The 23,288-nt window shown below is 34.9% G+C and overlaps 2 protein-coding genes across 6 annotated transcripts in view; both read right to left on the bottom strand.

The window, feature by feature from the left end:
- Positions 1-303: 303 nt before the first annotated feature.
- On the bottom strand, positions 304-5,575 carry LOC129454439 (immunoglobulin kappa light chain). The gene is made up of 4 exons (XM_055218967.2): positions 4,846-5,575; positions 3,836-4,144; positions 1,756-2,061; positions 304-1,627 (listed from the first exon to the last, which is right to left on the bottom strand). Exons 1-4 carry the CDS (start codon positions 4,892-4,894, stop codon positions 1,521-1,523), a joined length of 771 nt encoding a protein of 256 aa, XP_055074942.2. The 5' UTR covers positions 4,895-5,575; the 3' UTR covers positions 304-1,520.
- A 2,222-nt stretch (positions 5,576-7,797) lies between these two features.
- LOC129454437 (uncharacterized) overlaps positions 7,798-23,288 on the bottom strand; it is an 86,269-nt gene continuing 70,778 nt past the window's right edge. For 3 of the 5 annotated variants that reach the window (XM_073858168.1, XM_055218963.2, XM_055218965.2), the window contains exons 2-6: positions 22,545-22,678; positions 9,401-9,549; positions 8,810-9,118; positions 8,232-8,525; positions 7,798-8,118 (exon numbers count right to left, since the gene is read on the bottom strand). In XM_073858168.1, coding sequence (XP_073714269.1) covers positions 8,000-8,118; positions 8,232-8,525; positions 8,810-9,118; positions 9,401-9,449 — 771 coding nt within the window. In that variant the 5' untranslated portion in view covers positions 9,450-9,549; positions 22,545-22,678 and the 3' untranslated portion in view covers positions 7,798-7,999. Of the gene's footprint in view, positions 8,119-8,231; positions 8,526-8,809; positions 9,119-9,400; positions 9,550-22,544; positions 22,679-23,045; positions 23,178-23,288 lie in introns of those variants that run through there. The other 2 variants (XM_055218964.2, XM_055218966.2) reach the window with 2 other exon arrangements.

A 23,288-nucleotide genomic window follows, 5' to 3' on the forward strand; every position in this document is an offset into this window, starting at 1 on the left:
AGAAATGCTTAAATACTCACAGAGGATAAACACAGGAACACGACAAGGCTTGTAACAAAACGAACGCGCACTGGACAACAAACACAAGGACTCTTAAATAGGGAGAAAGTAAATTACATACACCTGGAAATCATTACATGTAAGGGATCGGGGAAAAAGTGACGAGACCCGGGAAATGCGTGGTCAGACTAATTCAATACTAAACCACACATTTCCCACATAAAACATGGTACTGCCAGGACCCCGGACACAAAGACTAGATGTAATAAAACACATGATTTCAGACGGGTCCTGACAGTTTATTATTTTAAATCACCCTTATTTTTATTTTTACTTAGCCAATAACATTGCAAAATATTTTTTTACTTTACAATAAGTCTCATTTGTTAACATTAAATAATGCATTAGCTAACATGAATGTTATTTTTGCAGCATTTAGGCATTTTTTGTTAATTTACTAAAAATATTTATTCATTTTAGTATTCATTGTACATTAAGGTATACAGAGAAGTTGTTGGATTTTTAAATGTTTAAAATGTACTTAATTAACATGATTAATAATCGCTGTAGATGTATTGTTTAGTGTTAGTTAATCTTAACAAAACCCCTCAATAATCAATAATCCAGATTAGCCAAAGAGACCAGCAAAGACCAACTGTTTAAGCTGTTTTCCCCCACTACTGCCAGTACATATCGGGGTTGCCCTATAACAACCGGCCGAAACAACCAGAGCACCCATGTTTGTCAATTCTTTGTTTCACCACATGAGGGAGGCCCACGTTGTATACAGCAAAGTAGAAGATCACCTACTTGTATTTATAAAAAAATCACTATAGTAATCACCCCTTAAGCATATACCCTTAAGCATATGTTACATATAACACTGTGTAAAAATGCTTCAATGTTTAGAGGAGGATGATGGCTCAGACTGCATTAAAGCCTATGGCATCCGGTTTACATGATCCTATCTGTGTCAGATGTGACATTTTTGTGGCCATCTATATATAATAGTGACCATCTCAAAATATAATAGTGCCATGAAAATGCATGATGCATTGTGAAGCAAAAAACATCTTTGAAGAAGAAACAATGCTATAAAGGCTTACATTAGTTGCTTGCTTGAGAAGCGTAACTACTGTACTACTTGTTTTAACTAAATCAATATTAATGAATTAGTTTACACAAAAGTCAGATAACAATAAAGGTAAAACTAAATCTTTATATCTTTTATTATTTTTTTGTTGTTGTCATTTTATTTAATTGGAGATCATTTTCGATTCAATAATAACATTATTACTTTACATTATTACACCTATGCTTTCTGTATTTATGATAATGAGAATGCTTGTTATTAATGTTTCACTTTTCTCCTTTGTCAAATTACAATTAAATAGTTTTTTACCTGACCTATTCTATAGCTGTTCCTATGGTTTTGTGTCAAATGATAAATTAATGATCTATTATTATTTGATGTAAACCATGTTTACATATTAAAGGGTGTAATACAATGTTATTGTGTTTTAGTAGCATTCAGTTAGTATCAATAATACAATAAAAAAGAAGAGAACGGTAACCAGTGCTACAATTCGTGGTGTACTGATGAGTGTGTAACAGAGGTCCTGGATATCTGAGAGAGAAAAAAATAAACTATGAAAAACTCTATTATAATTACACAAACTTCCAAATTATATAAATGATCATTTTAATAAAATGTATTCTTTAATGTCTTGAAGAGAGTAGATTTCACACATTTACCATTATAATGCAGAGTTTTGATAAACGTCTGTCCGCCAAACTTCACAACACATGCACAGTCTCCAGCTGACCTCCACTCTTTTTCTGATACTGTCACATGATTCACAGTTTTCCCAACTGAGTTCTCTCTGTTTCGCTCCCAAATACTCCCAATCTGTCCATTCTCCCATTTACTGCCTATGAGCCAGTACGCATGGACCTGTGATGGAGCAAATCGCTCAATCACACACTGAAGAGTCACAGTAGAGTCGTGAGCATTGCTGCTGGCAAATGCCATAATTTCAATAGATGGCATCGACACTGTCTCTGCAATAAACAACAACATGTCAATAACATACTTTTAGATCACATTTGTGCATTTGGTGGACACTTTCATCATTATATTAAAAAGTCACATTATCTTCTTATACAGTATGTGTATGTAACAGTGGCGGCTCGTGAATGCTCCAAGGGGCGCTAATTCAAAATTAGTGTTCAGGGTGTCACGTGTGTTCCTTGCGTTTTCAAAATATGTGTTTGTTGAATCATGTGCATCACGTGTTTTGTTAAATTAAGTGCCTGCTGCACACACGTCAAAACCGTTTATGATAAAAGAGACGCTCACACTCACAAAATTCATGCAAGACACTCCCTTAACAATAAACTGTGATTACGCATGAGATTAAGCGAGTATCTGGCAAACGCGAGCGTCTCTTTTATCATAAACCCTTTAGACGCGTCTGCAGCAGGCACTTATTTTGACAAGACACGTGATGAACACAGGATGTCTCAATGCGCAGAATACATATTTTGAAAAAGGGAACCACACACACGACGGGCTACATACATGTTGTGACGAACTTTGCATCGAGCACCCTCAATAAAAAAACAGAAGTCACCGGCCGCCACTGGTATGTAACCCTGGACCACAAAACCAGGGTCTTTCAGATGATGTATAAATCTAAAAAAAAAATGCCCTTATGACTGGTTTTGTGGTCCAAGGTCACATACTGTATGGGGCTCAACATTGTGTGGCTTTATAGAAAGCCCATACATACACCATTAAAGTATCCAAATGACTCCAGTGCTTTTTGTAAATCTTTTGAAGCAGAACAAAGCATTTGCGAGAGAAAATTATAAATATTTTGAGCTTACTTAGTGAATGATATGTTGCAACTTCATAGAAACATATAGATCAGTGGGATAAAATCGTAGGCTAGCGACAGGTTAATACCAAATTACGTACCCTAATAGTCATGTCATTTTTTTTATTATTTTCCGTGACACTGTAACGAATTGCTGCGTTTTTTTCTTGATCAGATCACGAATTTCTGTGTCATTGTCATGTATTTTTTACTCAACTGTCCTGTCCCAACCTCTCACCATTGTCGCCTCGGTTTAGGGTCAGATTTACATAAAATGACATCCTTACCCAAACCCAACTCTAACCCTAACGCCAGGCGACAATGGTTTAAAAATTTGAAAATATAAAAAATAAATCAGAAAAAATAGTATAAACCAATACTTAAAGTGACATATAACGCAAACACCAAATCTAACCCTAAACCGAAGCAACAATGGTTTGAAAATAAAAAAGCAGTTGAGTAACCAATACATGACAATGACATAAATTAAACAGACATTTGTGATACGATTACGAAAAAAAACGCAGAAATTCGTGACAGTATCAAGAAAAAGAATTAAAAAAATTATGTGACTATAGGTACATAATTTCGTGAGACTGGGTAGCAAATAATTTTGAATCTCATTGGTTCTTGTAATGAATCATGTATATGAAAACAGTCACAACAACTATCTCCCACATAATAAGAAAACATGATGGCATTTTAAAATAAAATTATTTTTGTGTGTATAACTAAAGAAAGGAAGTCTTGTACATCTAGGATGGCATAAGGGTTAGAGAGTGAACTGAGATTATTTTTTAAATTTGTGTGAACTTTTCCTTTAAAGTAACACCAAGAAGGATATATGTCTCCCTATAAATAAAAGGAATACAATCCCAGTTACGTATAAAAACATGAGCCTTCAAACAAACAAGAATAAGTTACTGTATAAGGTTGTAGTTGGGAATTTTTATTACCTTTAACAATGACAGTTGTGCCATTCCCAAGGTACATTTGCTCACGGTCTAAAACGATGCAGTAATATGTCCCAGAGTCCTGTTCTGTTGCATTGTAGACTGAAACTGAACAGACTGAGCTCTGCATCTGATTTGTACTCTGAGGAGGAACCTGTACCGTGTGCGTCTCTCCATTCACTGGATCCACTCGGAGCCAAGCCACTGTGTGACATAATGACTGCACTTTGTTCAGGTGGCAGTATATGGTCACTGTATCACCCAAGCTCACATCCACTGACTGGGGAAACTGAGAAACTGTACCGGCCGTCACTGAAAAAGCAGTCACATCTAAAAATGCTCATTTGAAACAACTATTGCATGCCTCACACAACACACCAATTTTACATACAAATGTAACATACACTTTATCTAAAATTATTATGGCATATGTGACCACAAAACCAGTCATAAGGGTATTTTTTTTAAATTGAGATTTATACATCAGGTACATCAAGCTGAATAAGCTTTCTAGTGATGTATGGTTTGTTAGGATATGGCAATATTTGGGCAAAATACAACTAAAAATCTGGAATCAAATGGTCCCAAAAAATCTAAATATTGAGAAAATCACTCAAGCTGATGCAATCACTCACAAAAATAAAGTTTTGATATATTTACGGTACACAATAAAAAAACTATTAAGAAATATCCGGGGGTGATATAGCACCACCATATAGCACCAGATATGGTTCTATATAGCACAATAGGGTACTTCATCTGTGCTAAATGGCACTTAAAATGGTTCCCCTGTGATTACGAGCCAGGGAACTTTTAGTGCTATTTATCACAGTTTGTTTTTAAAGTGTAGGAAATTAATTGGAACATAACCTTTAATTATTATCATAATAAAATCTATCATTTTGACCCATACAGTGTATTGTTGGCTATTGCTATAAATGTACAACTTCTGTAGTTCAAACATCTATAATGTAATGCATTAAAACATAAAGATTTAAATTATGGTAACTTACCTTTTAGAGATATTACACAGAACAGGACAATATAAGATATATCATGCATGCTGTCTGTGGACTTTACAAGTCAAAACATCTGAGAGAAATGTGCTGAGAGTAAGAAATCACCCACCTTTTCCTGTCTGTCCAAGTTTGTTCATTCAGCACTTGTTGATGAAAAACATATCGAAGCTAGACCTGACAATAGTTAAATTGGGGACATATCATGAAAATCTGACTTTTTTCATGTTTAAGTGCTATAATTGGGTCCCCAGTGCTTCTATCAACCTAGAAAATGTGAAAAAGATCAACCATGTAACTTAGTTTTAGAAAACCATTCTCTGCAAGCATTTGAAAAAAATAGGTCATTGAAATTTGTCTCCCCGTGTGATGTCAGAAGGGGATAATACCACCCATTAATCTGCACTATCCAACCATGACACTGCCATTTAGTGCAGAGATCATTTGCACTAAAAGAGTCATTTGCATTTTAAAGGACACGCCCAAAACGGCACCGTTTTGTTCACACCTACAAAGTGTCAATTTTAACATGATATAATAAATTATCTACTTTGAGCTAAAACTTTACTTTGTACTCTGGAGACACCAGAGATTTATTTAAACATCTTAAAAAAGTCTTGTGAAATGTCCCCTTTAAACTGTTCCTTATAAAAAGAGTTTGGTTCCAAAACGCAATAAATACATTTTGACTACTTTGGGTAAAAACGTGTTTTCTATACCAAGATGAAAACCACTATTTTCTGTTACAAACTTTCACATAGCATCTTTATAATAACATAAAAAATTCAAATCCATAATTTGATTTTCAAAAATGTATTATAAAAACTGATTCTTTTTTCCGCAAAATGCAATAACGTTTTTTTTTTAAATGCTATAAATCTATTGAATCAATATATAAATGTGCATTCATCTTTGCCATGTTATATTCATTTAGTTGACTAGTGGTATACAATGATTTAAAAAATAAACATTAAAGGCATTAACCAAAACACTTTGTCATATTAAGAACACTGTTATTGCTGCTGTCATCCTTGGGACATTGTCACTGAACTTTTTTGACGGCGATCAGCTGTAAAATGTTTTGGTCCTGCTCGATTTTCGTTGACTTTGAGTAAAATAATGTAAAGTTTTTCATAAGATGCCCTGGGGTCAATGTGTTAGCATGACAGAAGCGTCGGCGTACGTTTCTTCCCCGCCACAGAAAACCACCACAGGTTTATCAATGCCATCAAAGTATTATTTTGTTTTTGTTTGTTGATCACGAAGTACAAAGTAGATAAGGAAAACTAGGATTCTGTGTGTATTCAACACACCACCATTGTTGTTTACAGTGCATAGAATGGTGCGCTGTGATTTGCTGAGTGGATTTATTGCATTCTGCAGAGAAGGAGAACTGGCGTTTATCACGTTTTGGGAAAAATATGACAGAATAGCACAGCGGATATCGGATTTTGCGTAAAATTAAGAATTAACTTTTTAATACTGACCTGATACAATACTGATTTTGGTGGTAACAAAATCTTGAACTCAGGTCACCAAACACTACTGCATAATATGTCGGCAAACTGCCCGCAAGGATATGGCTCTAACAGGTTCATTGTTCTTATGATTCATATTCATTAGCCCTTGTATAAATTGATAGGTTATGCCAAAATACTCCAGTGATTGTTATTACATTAGACAAACAAAGAAATTATTAAAATGATTCTGAAAGCTTCTTACAGTGTTTGAAGGGGAGCCCATACATATTTATTATGGTTTTACAGTAAAAGTAAACATTTTAAAGCACCAGAATTTAGATCTAAAAGAAATTGTCAATTACAGTAAATGATTACAGTAAATTATTTCTATGGGGCAGTACCCTTTTAAAAAAAGGTCTTATGATTCATTTAGGTACTGATATGTAAACATTTGGTACCAGTGTGTATCTTTAAGGCACTAATATGCACTCTTTAATATGTATCTGAGGTATAAACTCTTTAGATGTACATTTTTAAAGGCTACTACCTCAGTGACAGCGGCATTTTTCTGACAAATGTTTCTACTCACACATTTATCTGTGGGTCCAAAACTTCACAAGCGTCTCATGCTTCTGAACTTTTTCTTTTCAATAACATCAGCATTTCTCCTGTTCCACTTAAAACTTTGAGGTGTGAAATTTTTCACCTCTGTGGCTTTTAGAGATTTTCCACTGACAAAGCAGTGTGTGGACATCAACACAAACAAGGGTGAAGTCCACATCAACTTTTTGTGTTGCATGCAACCATGCCACAAAGAGGACAAGGTAACATTCTGCATCAAGAAGAGAAAAAAATCACTTCCTTTTTGTGACCCTCCCACAAATGACAAAAGATTCACAAAGCACAATATCTATGTTAACTGCTCCAGATAGGTTCCTAATTCCTTGGCCAACAATATGGCTTAAAAATGAATGATATCAATTATATAGTTACTATTAATATCATCACTGAAAAAAGTGGATTTTTTTATTTCAATTGGTAACACCCAATAATCTAATTTCCCACTTAAATTGAGAAAAAATAATACACTGAAAAGAAATGATTCATTGAATTTAATCAATTTTTTAAGGTAAGTGGTTGCAATCAATTTATTTAAGCTACATTTAAACAAAAGTTTTATATTTTATTTTACTTTACTAATCTTTTTTGTTTAAATGTAGCTTAAACCAATTGGTTGCAACCACTTGCCCCAAAAAAATTGATTAAATTCAATGAATCATTTTTTTCAGTGTACTTGAAGTAGCCATATTTTTTAAGTTAACCCAACTTTCACTTTTTATAGTGTAATAGATACAAAACTGCTTATGGTTCATTTATTTCCGCTTTTTTGATTTTAAGCGCACATTTTAATGATTTAAAAGTTGATGAAACAATACATTATTTGTGAGCTTGGTTTAATAGATCATGCTGCACTACAACACAGTGATAAAAATACTAATAATTTTAATCAACATAAGCATTTTACAACAAATACATCAAAATTCTAAACAAATATATTGTGAGGAACATATAGTTACATTAAAAAAGGCATTAAATAAATACTCTATAAATGACACATCATTTTTGTCCAAATCAATACAGTATGAAATACCAAAATGAGAAGTATATGAATCATTAAAATGATTATAGACTCATTGTATAGTTTGTTTCCTCCTTTTATAGGCAATCACTGTTATCAAAGTTAACAGACCAAAAATGATACACAAAGAGACATATGTGTATTTTATAGCACGGCACCCGTTCAATGCATCTGCAAAGAGAAATTTTGAATGAGTACATTTCAGGAAGGAAAACAGGAAAACATGTATTATAGAAAATGAATGCTTTTTAAATAAATATATAGCAGATTTTAGAAAATATTACCATGTCTCTTAAGTGTCTTGGTATAGTTTTGTCCCATGAAGTTGACCTTGCACACACATTGTACATTTCGTTCCCACTCTTCATCAGTAATGAAGATTTGGTTTCTTGTGATCTGTACGGCATCATTTTGCCTGTGTGTCCAAACTGACTGTCCCTTCTCTTTTCTCCCCTCTATAGCCCAGGACACATATTCCTGAAAACCTTCGACCCCCGTCACAACACACTGAAGAGGAACAAAAGGACTGTTCTGGATAAGTGGTGAAAGAATATCGATAAGAGGGAAACTGATGTGTTCTGAAAAGAGATACAGAAAATAATTTGTTTCTAATGGAAAACAATAGTAAACATTATAGGAAAAGTGTGCAAAATTGAGATAAATAAAAAATGTATTTAGTGCAAATTAAAAATAAATAATAATTTCTAAGCTTAGTATCTTCCTCTCTGGGTGGAAACAAATCACAGCTTCTCATTCATTCATTTTAATAACTATGCAATGCAAACTATGAACAAAATAATGTACTGATGTCATTTAAAAATAGAAAGTGCACATGTGTTTTTTAAGCTTAATCAGATCTTACCTTTCACAACCACTCGTGACCCATTGCCAATATGAGCGAAGCGCCCGTGCACAGCTGTGCAGTAGTATATACCAGAGTCATGCACTGTTGAATTAGCAATAAGAGCGGTGCAAACACTGGATGGGTGTTTAGGATGAATTTGAACTCTGTCAGTAAGACTGATCGCTGCTTTCTCCGGGTCGACTCTCAGCCAGACCACTGTAGAACACGGCGAGTACAGCTCCACAATATTACAATGTAAAATAACATCATCTCCGGCCATCACCTCGGCCACTCTTGGCCACTGAGTTACAATGAATGGCTTTGCCACTGTTAGAGAAAGATAAATATTAATGTTGTTGTGTTGATTCTTTTGTACTAATGTGTAACACTTTATGTCACTCCCTAACAACAGCCTAAAGGTAGAAAAATGACTGCCAAATAATGTTTTAAATAAAAAAGTGATGTCTGTTCTTCTTAGATAAAGTATAAGGATAAAGATTGTTAGCTTTACATACATAAATATAAAAATATTGTATTGCAGTAAATTCTAGAGACTTAAATTTAGTAAATTACAGTACAACAACCTAATGGCTATGAACATTTCCTTACCTGTTTCCATAGTAAAAGATAACCAAGCTGTCAGCAGCCAGATGCCCATCTTAACACTTTCACACAACTCATTCGACACTGATAACTACTGTAGTTCAGCAGAAACCTGGTCTTCCTTTCAGCACTGTTCTCACATATTCAATGACTCACTACAGCAAACACAGGATACCCAAAAGTAACACATCTCTCCAGTTAACTTTTCTCTTTGTCAACTTCATTCACATTATTTTGAGCATCATTTGAGATTCTGTCCACATGTTTTTGACTTTTTGGGGCTATATGAAGTCTTACTCAAGTAGTGTTTAACTTTATTTGTTAATGTTTTAATATCTTATGTTCATCTGATATTTAATAATAATTAATAAAGCAATAAACCCCAAGAAGCAGTGGGGTTACCAGTGCATTTTATAACAGCTAAGGGGCGTTGTTAGGCACGACGCGAAGCGAAGTGTTAGCTGTTATAAAATGCACTGTAACCCCACTGCTTCGCGGGGGTTTATTGCGTTTATAAAATGGTTACTTCATATGCATAGCAGGGTTTCACAAAATGAAACACAAATAAGTTGTAATTATATTAGTACAAATATTGCTCTTCCGCCAAACAAAGTAGTTCCTCAGAATCAAGTGTGGCTGCAACAGAACGCAATTCTCAAGCAACACAGACGCAGCAAAGACACAATGAAAATATAATTTAAGACTGTGGTGTTTATTTTTATAAATCAGCATTCCTTTGTTTTTAAAATGTTTGTCAAAACATGTTTATTATTATGTTATCATGTTTTTTATTGTGTTTTATTGTGGTACTTAGCTTTATTTTTCTTAGTTATAAAGGTTAAATCAAATTCGTTTTGGAACCAAAACTCTTCATATGCTTTTTCCCTGCAATCGAATCATTGTGCTAGCTTAGTTTACGCAATGCTGATCCACCAATCGAGCTAGAAACACCTCACAGTCATGATCCGGTTGTGATTTTATTGTCGGTACTGTTGATGTAGTATATGAGAAGATTTTTAATAACTTTTGAGTTTCTTTAAATACTTACAAAATTAAACAACAATCCTATGCAAACAAAACTATGTCAGTACTATGATAACAGGAAATATAATCCAAGAAAAGCAATATTTTTTATTTTGTTGTATCTTTAGACCACTAGGTGGCACCGACTTCAAAAATGCAGTTACCTTCAGGGCATGATGCTGAATAACCAAACTAAGTTTTGTAAAAATACTGTATGTCTTTGCATTTTTAATCAACTGCATTGTGCTATAGTAATTTAAAATGGCTTATGCCCAAAATGGCCAACCAAAAAACACTGGTTATTAATAACTCTAATAACTGAATAACAATATTAATATCAATGTCCCAGGAAATCTAAAGAGACCAGACTCATATTTTTAAGTAGGTTTTAAGAATTTTTTTTAAGTAGTAAGTATTTAAAAGTTAAATATTTATGTCTTGGCACTGTGCCGAAACATGTGTCATCAGGTAATGGCATCCCAAATTTCTTGTCAATACACGGAAGCATTACAAAATTACAGACTTACACTGTGCTTGTTATCAAATTCATAGATGTAGTATTCAAGAAAAATTTAGTTTAAACACTTGTGAACATACCTAGATTTTAAATACCAAAAATTCATGCAAATCTTACAAAAACTAGTAGTTTGAAAAAGTAGTTTTTTATTAGAAATTTCAAAATGGTAGAAAAAAATGTTAAAATGAAACTGCCAACAATATTATTTTTAGATTCTGACGCAAAGATTTAGAAGAAAAAAAGATGAAAATAGATCAAATATGTTTTAAGTTGGGCCTTCCTTTACTACCAGCTAGTGTTTAACAGATGCTTAATTTTGCTTTCCTCTTTGCTAATAAATTGGATGAATAGAAACAGCCTGGTAATACCAAAAAATGCCTAATCCTAATTATGTGCAAGTAAGCAGAACCAATGTGTCAGAATAAACATGCTACACATATCATTGTTAAAATCAGAGAGTCTGCCAATAAGAATAAGGTGTTGTCTTCAAAGCTTATATGCGGCCTATTTGGGGCAACCATGCACAGCGCCTGACCTAAATGGCTGCTCTTGTTTTGCTTTCGTGGTACTTTGTGGAGGCACCAAGCAAAATTGGACACATTTTCTAAACAGAATGCATTGCATTGTCAGGTGGCTCTAACCAAATGTAATGTGCTGTGTTACATTAAGTGGAACACACCTATATACAAAGTAAACACAACCACATGCAGGTAGGGTTAATCAATAACTAAGACAACTAACAGAGAGCAATTCAGATTAAACAGAAAATGAAACAAAGAACAAACACACAGGAATGAAAACAAATAAACCAAACATAACTTTGACACCCAACTGAGACATTTTCACCGCAGACAAATAATAACAATAAAGCAAACAAAAACAATAGAGTTAGATTGCAGTAATGAATTCAGTTTTTTTTTAAAAACATTGATAAATGGCTAAAACTCAAGAATTTTCACTAAAAATAAACGTTACACAAATGCCGTTTTCCTACTGTATAGTACGGCTCGGTGCTGCTCTGTACAGCTCACTCTTTCCACTGATTGAGGTTTCAAGGAAGCTTTACGATACTAAAAAGTGATGAGTACACACTGCAGATCACTGATTGGTCAGAAAGAATCATCACTACCAGCATCATTGCTAAATCCAAAATTAGCTTACCCTTTTGCAGAATCGAGCACAACGTGAAGTCATTGTCTGCGCTTTGTTGTACGAGTTCCTAAACTATCTATTTAACACAAAAAATCAACATGCCGAGAATCAAGAACACCATTTCATTAATATTCTCCATTGCTCATGTGTTGTGCGTTTGTTTGTGTAGCTTTTATGTTTAGTAGAGGCGGCGATTTATTTTATGATTTATTTGACACATTTCCTCTGCTCTACACTGGGCCCTAATAACTCAGTCGAGATTTATTTTGGTAGCAACATACATAACTCTGATATAAACGTCTATTTATAATGCCAAATGGACAGTGGTTTTAGCAGATGCTTGAAAATAGTGTGATATTGCTATAAATTACATTACATTTACATATACGCATCTTGCAGATGCTTTAATACAAAGTGACTTACAGTTTATTACAAGGTAGACATTTCTTATTATGTGTGTGTTCCCTGGGTTCGAACTAATTACCTTTTGCAATGCTAATGCAATGCTCTACCACGAAGCTATACAGGAGCACATGAAGTTGAAATATGATTTCAACTTCATGATTTCAAAATATGATTGTTAAATTAACAATCATATTTTTACACTTGTTAAGATATTAAATATCTTGAGGTTACTCGTTTCATGTACAGGGTTCCCACACCTTAGTTAACTTCAAATTCAAGGACCTTTCAAGGATTTTCCAGGTCCAATACCCTAAAATTCAAGGACTAAATGTGGGACACATTTCAAGTGAGAGCAATGTTACATCATGTTACCTTTGAGGCTACATTATTACAGTTCCCTTTCGAGGGAACATGTGCTGTGTCACTGCGGTGACACTTTGGGGACGCCTCCAGGGGTAAGTGCGTCTGAATGTGTATATCATATTCAACCAATGGTGAGGCTTAATGACAAAGACAGGGTGATGCGGGAGCCAGGAAGTATATTGCTATCTGAAATATTGCCAAAGACGATGTTACAGGGTTGCAGGAAGTATGGCAAATGAGATGCAGCGTCTCGTTCCCTTCTCACACTCTTAAAATGAATGTGTTAAATTAACACATCTTGTGTCTAGTTAAGGACAACACACCTAGTGTGTTGTCCTTAATTTAACACATCTCTGTGTTATTTTTAGAACAACACACTTTGTGTTGTTTTAACACATCTTGCGTTGTCCCATTTATTTATATGAACTCTAAATCAGCACGAAATGACACATAATGTGTTAAAATTAACACATAATGTGTTAAATAGTTTAACACAAAGCAATGTGTTAAAATTAACACACCCTGGATGTGTTAATTTTAACACATTGCTTTGTGTTAAACTATTTAACACATTGTGTTGTTTTTAACACATTAAGTGTCATTTAAGTTCATAAAAAATAAAAGGGACAACACAAGATGTGCCAAAACAACACAAAGTGTGCCGTTCCAAAAATAACACAGAGATGTGCCAAATTAAGGACAACACACCAGATGTGCCGTCCCCAACCAGACACAAGATGTGTTAATTTAACACATTCATTTTAAGAGTGCAGGAAACAACAGTTACATACGTAACCATAGACGTTTTCATTTGTCAAACACAACTATGCAAAAAAGCATTTTGGTATGAATCAACATTCGCATACAGAAAATATAAGCATTTAAAGCGAACAGTTAAGCACGTGTGCTTAAAAAGTCTAGAATTTTTATGATATTATCCTACACTACACAGGGAATAATATGGATTTTTTTTCCAGAAAACTTCTTGCATAAAATAGATTCAAGCACTTTCAATGACCTGTATCTATTAGGGATGCATATCAATTAATCGCGATTAATCTATAGCAGAATAAAAGTTTTTGTTTACATCATATATGTGTGTGTACTGTGTATAATAACTTTGTATAGTTAAATGCACACACATGCATGTATATATTTAAGCAATGTTTACATATGTATATACATTTGTATATTTATGTATAATTTATATTATATATAAATATAAATACTTAGTATATAAATATATTTTTTTCTTAAAATTATACATGCATGTGTGCATATTTATATATACATAATTATTATACACAGTTCACACACATATATGATGTAAACAAAAACCTTTATTCTGCTATAGATTAATCGCGATTAATTGATATGCATCCCTAGTATCTATGTATGTATATTTTCAAAAACTTCCCAGGGCCTTAAATTTTTTCCCCCAGATTTACAAACTTTAAGGATTTCAAGGACCCGTGGGAACCCTGCATGTAGCAACTGGGTACTCTGAAAAAGTAATAAGGTATCTTACTAAGGGAACTGTTTTACACACACACAAAACATTGCTGGGTTGTTTGGGTGAAATATTGGGTGTAAATCTGTCCAAATTTTACCCAAATACTTTTTAGAGAGTGGGAGTGCCAATTATAAAAAGACTGCAGCCCCACCTCCTTGGTATGTTCCTTCAGCACATCTCTTCTTCTGCTCCAAGGAAAGTGTGTTGAAATGCTAAACTACTGTTACCAGAAAGCCGGGGTTACATGAGTAACCAAAAGTTGTCTTTTTTATATTCTCTCAGTATTTCACTATGGATTTTAGCCAACTCACGTTTTGCATACATGCTGCCTGAAGCAGACCTGTTAACTGCCTAGAGAATGCAGACCCAAATCCATGATTCACAAAGAAGAGCTCATTTAGACCTGTGTATTATTTGTGCATTACAACTATCATATGTGCAAGAGGTGATTATATAAGAACTGGCAGAGCAAGCACAAAAGTCATGGGTTCAATCCCCATACACACGGATAAACTATGAATGCACTGTAAGTCACCTATAGATAAACCTGAATGTGAAGCTTCCACTTTACACACAGAAGTTTCCCTTTGGACAGCAAGTAGCATTCATTACACACGGGACCCGATGAAGGGAAATGGTTCCCACCCCACACAATGAATTTCCATGCTTGGTTGTGAAGCCGAGGACAGCAAGTTCCTAAATGACTTTTTATGTACACCAGCAATATTGCACTGAGCGTTGTGGTTTTGCAGAAACTGCATGAAATGTTTCAACACTAGAAAGACTTCTCCCTGTCTGAAACATGGAATGATTTCAATAGGCAGGGCCTTAACAGATGAACCTCAGGAATTTTCTGTGTTTCTGTCACTGAGATCAGTCTTTGGAAAAACAGCATTCTGGGCATGAGCAATTTAAATTGATTTTTTTAAAGGCGCTTTGGACAATGAGCTGTTGCAATACGGCTTAAACAACAATTTAAAAGAAAGAAAAAACATTAAGTGTGACGCGAAGCGGAGGGTCTTGTATCACACTGAAGGGGCTTATTTCCTGATAACTACCGGCTGCCTCTACATTATCCCGCTTATTACACGGCTACTTGTCACATAAGAAAAACTGGACATGAATATGAATTTGAAACATTTTATTGGCATATTTGTTTTAAATTAACATTTTTATCCTTCCGCGAAACTTTGCTGTCATGCTCTATTTTGTCAAGTTCAGTCTCAGTAAGCTCTCTGTGTCTTGTCGTTGTTCGTTCTTCTATCCACTGTTTAAATGTTTTGTTTTTTCTGTACATGTTAAAATGAATGTCAAAATGTTCCATTCTTAATTGTGGTTGTCCAGTGTTTGTCACAAGATGGCGCCAAACAGTAATCTTTGTTGGCGCGGAGGGATTTAAAACATACAAGTAGCGCCAGCTATGCGTTATTACTTTGGAGCGGTTATTATTTGAAAAGAACGAACCTGCAAATGTCTCAACTGACCAATCAGAATCAAGCATTCCAGAGAGCCGTGTAATAAAGGTATATAAGTTACATTAAAAGAGATTTAAAATATATGCAATATTAAAATAAAAAGATAATTAAAAAGGCGGCAATTTCTATAAGGTGCTACCTTATTTTCAAAAGTGATGTGACGTATTTCCCTTCTTTCTGCGAGATGTCCGTTTTAATCAATCATTTCGTGTTGTTTGCTTGCGGGTGACAGCTCTTCAATGCGCAACTTCAGAGACATAACAGTGTCTTTACAATGGGAAAATCAGGTGAGTGTTTGTACATGGAATATACCAAAAATTTGTGTTTTTAAACTTTTCAGGTGGTTTAAAATGTCACGACTATCCCTCTGGTGTGAGGGTTTTTTAACAGCAATTTTTAATACATATAACAGAAGTACTCACTAACTAATTACGAACTATTATAAACATTAACAAATAAGCAATGTATGTCTTATATATTCTGTACTGTTATCGCATTTTTGTAATAATATATATAGCAGAATAAATAAATCAGGTAAATCAGCATATTATTATCAGCATAATATTATTTGTTTTAAACAATTATTGTATTTATTGTTCACTGGCAGTGTCTATGAAAGGTTTTACAGGATGGATGTGTGGATATACAGATCATGGGTGCACGTGAGCCACATACACATTCAGCTCTTGTGGATTATGGTTCAAACAAATGTTTTGTAGAGATTTACTGAATTTGTAGCTATTATGGCAGCCCCTAACTGCACGAAATATGCCGTCTTTCTGGAGTTTATAATAAACATGAAAAAGGTAGTCAAAATGGCACATTCGTATCCCTCGCAATATGAATACCATTAGCTTTAGTAGCTCACAGAAAGTCTGACACAAAAAAAAAACCTTAAAGATGGCAGCACAATTTACGTTAAAAATAAGGTGGATAATAATTTTTTAGTGTCTTACATTTTTACCTGCCCTGACAAAATTTTCTCTGACCCGACCACAAAAAAGATCTAAAATAGGCTGATTATAATTTTATTTTTATTATAGTATATTTTACTTATTATTATTTATTTATTGTTTTTAAACCATACCTTAATAAATAAAAACTTTGAGAGAAGTTTTTGTAAACATGTCTGTTCAAGCACATGAAAACGTGAACTTAGTATTTGCACACTGTCTGAATCATTTCTACATATTTGAGCTCTGTCGCAAGCCTTGAGATGCGGCTTTAGATGCGCACACCCAAAACATCTCAAACAGCCTGAGTACGCATTGAGATATCTTTAGGTTGTCTTAAATATTTAAATTGACACAGCCTCAAAACATGTGCAAATGATAAACTTTTGTGACTGTGCCACACTGGCCTGTTCAGGCAAATGACAATTCTGTCAACTGGCCCAAGCATCATTCATGCTGGCCACTGCTTATCAGGCTATCCATATTGTCAAGCCCTGTATAAAGGGGCGGTCACACTACACTTTCGCTCCATTGACTTCCATTTATACGCATGCGAATGGGTCAGCAGTGCACACTTGTGCCAAATGTTAAAGTCGTACCAAAGCTGGTGAACTCTGACCTGCGAATTCATGGAGATATGTGACCAGTAGAAAACCTGTACGTCAAAGCGACCTTCCTCTCTACTGTAAAGCAAACATTGACGAATTCAGAGCTTATATTGACGAACTGCTCCCATTGTATAACAGTACACTGCAACCTGACTTTGGGTCTCCAAATACAGAATTTAACAGAAAACCCCTTTGCTTCCTTGGGCTGGATAACAGTATTCAAATCTTTTCAGGGACAAAGAGAGGAGGAAGCAAACCTTATCCATTAATAATGTTTTAAAGGCTTCCGTTGAATGCACTCCCTTATTGGCGGATACTGTACTTTATTCTCAAAAATGAAAAGTAGCTTTATTTGTTGACGAACCTGATAGCCTACCAGTGAATGGTTTAGGGACCACTCCTAGTTTTACACTCTGATGAGAAAAAGCCTCCAGACCTTCAAAGAGAACGAAAATGGGGAACGAGGGAGGTACTGCAACACTTGTTTCAAGAAGGTGGGGCTCCCTGGTAAATAATTCAATGTTAGAAATTAATCATGTCTCCTGTATTGACATTTAACACGTCTGAATGAAAAACTTGATGGGATCTTGGCATTATGTTGCTAGTGGGTGTGACACGACTTTTTCTGGACCTTTTGAGAAAGCACTTTATGAAGCCACAAAAGTAGCTTAAGTTCATATCAGGTGAGTTGCGACAGAGCTAATTTTAAAAGGATAGTGCACCTAAAAATAAAAACTCTGTCTTGTTTACTCCCTCGAATGTAGTTTCATACCTGTATACTTTTTTTGTTCTGATGAACACAAAGGAAGTAATTTTTAAGTTATGCCCCATTGACTGATCAGAGGCCCCCGTTGACTTCCATAGTAGGATTAAAGAATACTATGGAAGTTAATGGGGTCTCTGAATTATTTAATTAAAAACCTTACTCAAAATATCTTCCTCCGTGTTCATTAGAACAAAGATATTTATACAGGTTTGTATCAACATAAGACTGAGTAATGATGACAAACTTTTAATTTTTAGGTGATCTATCCCTTTAAGTTAAGTTTTTCGCCTGGATCTACCCAGGAGTTAAGCTGAAATGTGATGTGTATTAAGTAAATGTTTCTTGTTTCAACTTAGTACTGCGGTATTGCTGTTTAATTTCCCCTTAGAGACACTCCACATCACTGTTTCCAGCCTATCCCAAAATTTTCAGGAGTTGAGCACAACACGCATTTGAAAAAAGGAGTCAGTGCAGTAAACCATGGACAGTTCAATAACACCCCATTCACACAGAGCTTTGGTCCCAGAAAATTGCCAGACAAGCTTCTGTGTGAAAGCAAACACGTCCCATAAATCTTCTGGGATTGTTGCCGGAAGGAGGACCTAGTAAGATACACGGAAAACCCTCTGTTTGAACAAGAAGCCGAAACAATGCCGTAATGGGCGTCTCGTAGTGAGGATGCGTGCGTCATCACAACAAAAGTAATGGTTCAGCTCTTTAAAACGAGAGATTTACATATATATTCACAATGAGAAATGTCGCAAACGAGATTGAAGCAGTTATCAGGAAATGATAAATGAGACGCATAAATGACGCGTGTGCCGTAGCACGTGTCATGGCAACATGAAGTTGGTTCAACTCTTTAAAATTAAGGATTTACATGCAGATGAACATTCACGACGAGAAATGTCAGCAAACTGGACTGAAGCAGATATCAGGTAAGTTAGCTCGTCACTTACTGCGCTGAGGCGGAGCATAAAATAATATTGCGTCACGTGCTCATTTGAGCTTATAATAAACAAAAATGCCCGTGCGTCATCCCAACAATATCGTTCAGCTCCTCAAAACGCGGGTTTTAAATGCATATAAACAATCACGATGAGAAATGTCTGAAAACTGTATTAAAGCAGAGATCAGGGAGCTCGTCAAATATCCACTCTGAAGCTAAGATCATTTACCAGCATAGAACGGCACGTCACGCGCTCCTTTATAGTCTTATCCTAAACAAAAATGCACTCGAGTGGTTTCTGGAGAGATAAATAATAAATAATATGCAAATTCAGACGCTGCATAGAAGAAGTGCAGGACTTTAAACAGGTTACGTGTCTTTCCGGGACCTTGTAAATGCCGGCAAATCATTGGCAGTGTGAATTAATAAAAAATGAAACGATCCCAGGAAAAATCCAGGATGCATTTTCCGTGTATTTTCCAGAATGTCTGTCTGAAAAGGGCTTAAAGGGATAGTCTACTCATTTTCAATATTAAAATATGTTATTACCTTAACTAAGAATTGTTGATACATCCCTCTATCATCTGTGTGCGTGCACGTAAGCGCTGGAGCGCGCTGCGAAGCTTCGATAGCATTTAGCTTAGCCCCATTCATTCAATGGTACCATTTAGAGATACAGTTAGAAGTGACCAAACACATCAACGTTTTTCCTATTTAAGACGAGTAGTTATACGAGCAAGTTTGGTGGTACAAAATAAAACGTAGCGCTTTTCTAAACGGATTTAAAAGAGTCGAAATACTCCCAAAAGTGCTATTACGCCATAAAATATAGTTCCTCTTTTAAATCCGCTTAGAAAAGCGCTTAGTTTTATTTTGTACCACCAAACTTGCTCGTATAACTACTCGTCTTAAATAGGAAAAACGTTGATGTGTTTGGTCACTTCTAACTTTATCTCTAAATGGTACCATTGAATGAATGGGGCTAAGCTAAATGCTATCGAAGCGTCGTAAGCGCTCCAGCGCTTACGTGCACGCACACAGATGATAGAGGGATGTATCAACAATTCTTAGTTACGGTAATAACATATTTTAATATTGAAAATGAGTAGACTATTCCTTTAAGAGGCAATGACGAATCAAAACAACATGGTACATGGTATAACATAAAGGAAGGTAACTTAATTGTCCTGAAACTGTATTCAAATAGTGATTTCAGCGAGCCAGAATGCATAGACACCCTGATAAATAATAATGATACACTCTTATTAGGCTGCAGAAAGCATCCATTTTTTAAATAAAAATTTTACAAAATATGTAAAAACATGCAAGAACTAAGAATAATGGACTATCATGCACAGTTCAACTTAGCATCTGTTTTCAAATCCTAGAAATAGCCCATATCCATTAATGGACATATATAAGATTAAGAACATATATATATGTTTTAAAAATCTGGCTGTTTAGTTTGCCAGTTATGCACGGCACCCGCAGCACTTTGAAGCTCTGTTATAAATGATGACACAAGCGTGAGTACATACAAACTCAATGCTCAACTCTGACTTATCTGTGAGAGCATGTGTAATCTACGCTTCACAACCATACAAGTGTGAACACGAGTCTGCAGGTACAAAGCACATTTGTTCTCATCATGAGAACGTTAGATTTTAAGTGGAGTGCAGGTAAATCAGCAGTCTGCCATCCAATAAACTGTGTGGTATGTGAAGAATGTAGAAATGCATTGAGTGAAAACTCACTTCTGCTAAGAGAAGTCTGACTCATATTGACCAAAGTGCTATAAGACATAAGTGTTGTTAACAATACTCAAACATTCCTAACATACAATATGCAATTTGTAACTAATGAAAAAGAGATGTGTATTTGAATTTCACCTCAGGCTAGGACCAATCCTCTACTTATATATATATATATATATATATATATATATATATATATATATATATGTGGGTGATTCTCACGAAACCATTGAAACACCACGGCACTAATGACTTTAGCTTTAAAATGTGTAATATAGTAACATTAAAAAGCATCAGAATTAACACAATACTGTGTTCTACCTTGCACAATGTGTGATTTCAACATAAGAATTTATAATTGTAAATTTTATCTCATTTTCTGCTGAAATTCTCATTACCGCAATGTGTCCGGCTGTGTTTGAACATGCGTTATGTTGTAATTTAATCAAATTAACACAAAAATATTAAGAAAAAAAATAAATTGATGTTTTGCTAGACTACTTTAGAATATTTACTGAATATTCATGTATAATAATAATAAAGAAAAATTAGGAAAATGATGTGTCCATGCCTGATGTTCTCATCCTCCGCAACACTTTTTGAGAACAGTTTAAGCACACATACAGAATTTTAATAAAGTTTGATTTTGAGTGACCAAGCACATGGACCAGTTACTTCAAGATGGCTACCAGGTAAGATCATTTTTTTACAGTTAATTTGAAATATTGTCTTGTCAGAATGCTTACACGACATTTTGATTATCATTACCGCAACAGATGCTTATTAAATGTTAATTTAATTAATAGAAGCATAATACTTTGATTTTAAATGCATGTGCAGAATCTCCAAATTATGTTCTTTCAGGTTTGTCATGTCATTTTGAAAATATGTCAGTGTTGATGTTTTCTGACTGTTGCGGTAATGAGACTTTTTAGGACTAATTTTTTAAATTATGTTACAAAAAGTGTTAAATGATAAGTAAAAGTTTTTAAATTAATGTTCCCATTTACTCCAGACTTTGTTTTTCAATGTCTGGTGGGAAAAAAAAGTAAATTTAAGCAATTTTTACATTTTCATGCTTGACATGTTAAAAACCAAGTTTTCGTGAGAATCACCCATATATATTTTTAAATAAACGCAGCTATATATTTACAATAAAGAAGTGAAGTGAATCAGAATCAAAATCCACAAACACAATGACTAAGACAGACACAAAAGACCTTTGTATTCATATGTACATTAGCCTGAATATGTGTATAGGATGGGTGTGTTTGAGGAAATCTCTGAACACCTAGGACGGAACAATCAAAGATATGAATATTTTGTGTGTGTGTGTAGATTTGGCGATAGTTGTATGTCCACACAAAAGAATTGTAAAAATATAGTCCCTGTTTTTAAAGGGCTCGTGAATCAATGTAATTCAATCTTTTGTAAATAACTATATCATTTTAGTATGAAAACCGTTGTTTATAAGATCCTAACTAAAATAATTTAAAGGTGTGTGTATGTGTGGTGCTTCATTCATAAATCAGTCACCTCTAAAAAGTCCATTGGATATAAATTAACCTGTGCAAACTTGCTAGAAGTGTGGTGTAACTGTACAGAGATAAGGATACTGGGCTGACTAATTCATACTTGGTGTATTCATGTGTAAATGTTTGTTTATACCTACCTGTGAGTTGCAGTCTTATATTCTGCACTTGTTAATCATTCCTGTAATGCTCAAAGGTGTGTCATGCCCCATACTGTCAGTGCACCCGCCCAAAAAGCTGAGCATGTCTTTGCCTGCGCAGTTCCAGAACTCTTCTGAAATCAAGTACAGGAAAACAGCCAAAGTCAGTGAATTTTGATCTGGACAGGGACACACCTTACACACTGGGAATCCCACTGTAGTTCTGAAAGCTGCCTGCAAAATACTCCTACGTACGTTATCAACTCGCTGTAAAAGAAACGTGTCACCACACATTGAAATGATTAACAATAACACTGTGGCCCTATGTGCTACCATCAAAATAGTAGCTTAAATGTTGCTCTCACTTCGTCTCAATGGTTTTCCAAATTTTTCTTTCAGAAATGAAAGTTTGATTTCATCTGGGCAAGTTTGAGCTTAATGTGAGATGCTGGTGAGAGCTTTAAACTTTGAAACAAACAGTCAGCCTCAATGCAGTCTCACCGAAAGCCATTTTGAACATGAAGCCATTTGTTGCGTAAAGAAATGTGCAACAGCTTTATACTGAGAACTTCCAGATGTGAGATTCTATTCCCAAAGAAGTTCCCAAAGCAACAAGTCAGTGATTTCCAAAAGCTTCACCCATCAACAAAATATGTGTCATGTGGAAAGTGGAAAAAAGAGCGAGCTGTACAGTGTATGAAACCTGATCGTCTCCGCCCCGTTAGGTTTACTGTCCTGAAGCAT

Source organism: Misgurnus anguillicaudatus, chromosome 20 (genome assembly GCF_027580225.2).
Source record: "Misgurnus anguillicaudatus chromosome 20, ASM2758022v2, whole genome shotgun sequence".
In the NCBI taxonomy this organism is placed as follows: domain Eukaryota; kingdom Metazoa; phylum Chordata; class Actinopteri; order Cypriniformes; family Cobitidae; genus Misgurnus; species Misgurnus anguillicaudatus.

Bases quoted from the DNA above. Each gene is read 5' to 3' on its own strand.
- LOC129454439 (XM_055218967.2), bottom strand. From the start codon at position 4,894: ATGCATGATATATCTTATATTGTCCTGTTCTGTGTAATATCTCTAAAA. The intron at 4,145-4,845 runs GTAAGTTACCAT...CTGCTTTTTCAG, and splicing joins CTGTGTAATATCTCTAAAAG to TGACGGCCGGTACAGTTTCT. The intron at 1,628-1,755 runs GTAAATGTGTGA...TTTCTCTCTCAG, and splicing joins CAAAACTCTGCATTATAATG to ATATCCAGGACCTCTGTTAC.